Source organism: Lygodium microphyllum, chromosome 8 (assembly GCF_053477565.2).
Source record: "Lygodium microphyllum isolate KBCC chromosome 8, Lygodium_microphyllum_v1.1.10, whole genome shotgun sequence".
Taxonomy (NCBI): domain Eukaryota; kingdom Viridiplantae; phylum Streptophyta; class Polypodiopsida; order Schizaeales; family Lygodiaceae; genus Lygodium; species Lygodium microphyllum.
This window is the reverse complement of record NC_141142.1, coordinates 142,385,373-142,388,407: the sequence shown is the minus strand read 5'-3', so window position 1 is coordinate 142,388,407 and position 3,035 is coordinate 142,385,373. Positions and strand designations below refer to the sequence as shown.

The window sequence follows — 3,035 nt, the reverse complement described above, 5'->3', positions numbered from 1 at the left end:
TATTGAGCGAGATGTTAGCTGCAAGTTTGAGTCCATTACTGCTCCAACTACAGATGATGTGTTGAAAGCATCATGTGATTAAGCTCATGAAGCCTTAAACAAAGTACACCCAGATTTGAAGGTGGTTTTTTGTTCAATTGCAGAAATGCTCTTTAGAGAACAGGGTGCTGATGCCTTAGCAGCTGCAGCTGCTCATCTGAGTGGCTTTACATAGCCTCTTGCTTCTCGATCACTCATTACTTATGAGTGAGGGTGGAGGGTTGGTGTCCATTCGCAATGTGATGGGTTTTCTGGTTTCTATCTACCCCAAAGCAGCTGAAGTTCAGATGTGTTAGGAATCTTGGCCACTGCATCAATTATGCCCCTGACAATTTCGGAAGTTTTGGCCTTGGGAATCAGCAAAAAGAAAGGCCACAGATCTGTCAATAGACTACGTAGCTCATCTCCCCTCTTCTCTTGAGAAAGAAGATCGGAGAGATTGGAAATTGCCATGCTCGATAACGTTTTGATGTTATAAGATTATGCAATGCCTGCAACGTTGCTTGCTTCTGCCCTATATTTATAAGTTCTGCAGGAGCTTGAGGATAATATGAAGGTGTCACGGCTGAATGTCTCGGTGTGTAACTTCTTGATGTTCAGTAAGTCCTGGTTGGTTGTTAGAGAAGATGACATGGAGGGTGCACCATGTAAAAGATTACACGGTGCAGCGAACAGAATCTGAGAAAGAGATAGAGAGTACACAACAGATAAGAGGAGAATCAGTAAATTCTTTAGCTCCAAACAACTGATACAAAGATGGCTCTGTCCACCCATGCGCTTCCACTGTGTGAAGCTTAGATGGCGATCTAGACAGAAGATAGGTGAAGAGCTTAAGGCTAGCTGGAACAACAACTCTGATTGGGTGAAAGATAAATAATGGATGGCTGTGAAGGGGTTTAGCTTTTATAGCTTATGAAGGCTGTTAGGTTGGCCTGACTGACCTACTATATGAGCCTCTATTAGTCGGCCAGGGAATATTCCCTTTACCATCGGACCAGGGCACTGCCCCCGGACCCCCGCTAGGGGGGCTGCTAGCCCCCCTAGGACCCCCCAGCCAGGGGCCACTTCTACGGCCACCAAACCTCGAAATGGGGGCCCCTTTTAACTCCCTTACCTCGTAACTCGATGCAATGCACCTCGAGTTGCTACCAGCTTAACCACTTCGTCTAACCCAAAGATTAGACCCACAAGGGTCACCTTTTTGCCATCTGGTCACATAGACCTCATCTGATATACAAGTCAAGACTCAACCAATGTCCGGGCTCACATTTGGCTTCTCCTCATAATGGGGGCCTTACAACTTTGAGCACCATGGATCATTGGTGGCACCTAATGAGGGTGGGGTATTGATCATATCTAACACATCATTCCCAGCAGCCATGGGCAGCTGCAAGCTTGGTATGTGCTTCTCATGCATAAAATCAATTGGGCATTGGCCACGCTGTTAAGTTGGCATGTTCTTCTTTGATTAGTCTCAAGATTGATGACCGACAAATATGTGCAAATAAAGGCACCAAAATGTGCTCACATGGAAACATCTTTTGTAAAATGATCCATTGCAAATGTAATTTTTGTCAAAAATCATTTATGAAGCAATGTAACAATGTGGGTCCTTAAGTCACATATTAAAATATTACTAGGAAAAGGAAAGGTCAAACCATTTTGTCTCATTTCAAAAATTGAAAGGTCCTTAGACCTTAGTCCATGTATGAAAATTTGAATTTTATAATTCAAGAAAGGAAAAGGAGGTGGTTGTAGCTATGGGATTTTGGGAGGTGGGAGGTTGAGGTGGTTACACCCTCTCTCTTCCTTTATCTTCTCCTCTCACGGTTCATTTCTCCCTCTATCATTTTTGGCACAATTCTCATCTTTCTTGTTCTTGCTTCCCTCTCTTGTGCTCCTTTGCAAGATCTTATGGAGAGTGAGGAAGAGGAAGAGGGTGAGGATGGAAGAATTTCTCTCAATTTCTTGTGTGCCTTCCTCTTGTGTGTTTGGAGAGCATGGTTCTTGGTGAGAAGAAGGAGAGTTTTCTTGTAGGTTTTCATGGCCAGCAATGTATTTGCAGCCTCTACCTAGCCGGTTCGTGGTTCTCATGGTGTCGTGGCAGGGTGCTCTTCATTTGGTGCACTAGTCAGGAAAAGAGGTGGCTATGGAGCCTGGAAGAGAATGGGTTGCAGTTGCATTTTGGCCATGGAAAACTTGAATCTTTACGAGCTGCGTTCTTAGAGGAAGAGGATGGACCTGCTTTGATGGGAATGTTAGTGAAGGTTTCAATAAGGATTGGGTAACGCCTTACAGATAGATCTTGCAAGCCCTTGAAAATAGCTACGAGTACGGATGTAGTGGGAGCGCGCACAACAATGCTTATATAGAAGGTTTCCTGTGCGCTGAATTTGACAGGCTTAGAAATACAATGATGCGGCCATTACCCAGCACGTAGCACTTAAGTCACCGCATATAATTCTATATTACTACTTCGGACGACCCTTTTAATCACTAGCGCAGCCTCATCATGGTCACTAGTGCTCAGAGACACAGAGTAGAGAGTTAGAGAGAGCGTGAGTGCCCCAGTCACCACAGCTTTGATCCCTCCAATCTGCACTATCAACTCCCATTTCTCTGGCTCGCATCAATGGCAAGATCAAGCGCAGGAAGGATGTGGTCAAGTTCAAAGTGAGGCGCAAGAAGTACTTGTACACACTCTGTGTGTTTGATACGGAGAAGGCCGACAAGCTGAAGCAATCTCTTCCTACAGGCTTGATTGTTCAAGATGTGTAAAGGCCTGGGAAAACATTTTAGTGCAAGAATAATCCTAGACAGACCGTTTGTCATGGGTATCATTCTTCTAAAGAAATAGGATCAAGATGTTGAGGTTTACTATTAATCCAACCGCTTGATTGCAAGAAGATCTGTAGCACGACAGCAACCACTAGTGCTGTTTTATCGTCATCCACACACCTCTTCATCCTACACATGGGCAACGGCAACATTATCCT

The 3,035-nt window shown here is 44.5% G+C and overlaps 1 protein-coding gene across 1 annotated transcript; it reads left to right on the top strand.

Annotated features, from left to right (window-relative positions):
- The first annotated feature begins 358 nt into the window (after positions 1–358).
- Positions 359–2,832, top strand: LOC148032953 (large ribosomal subunit protein eL38z/eL38y-like). Its single transcript, XM_087684212.1, has 2 exons — positions 359–423; positions 2,676–2,832. The coding sequence occupies exons 1-2, from the start codon at positions 359–361 to the stop codon at positions 2,815–2,817; spliced, it is 207 nt and encodes a 68-aa protein (XP_087540338.1). The 3' UTR covers positions 2,818–2,832.
- The last annotated feature ends 203 nt before the right edge of the window (positions 2,833–3,035 follow it).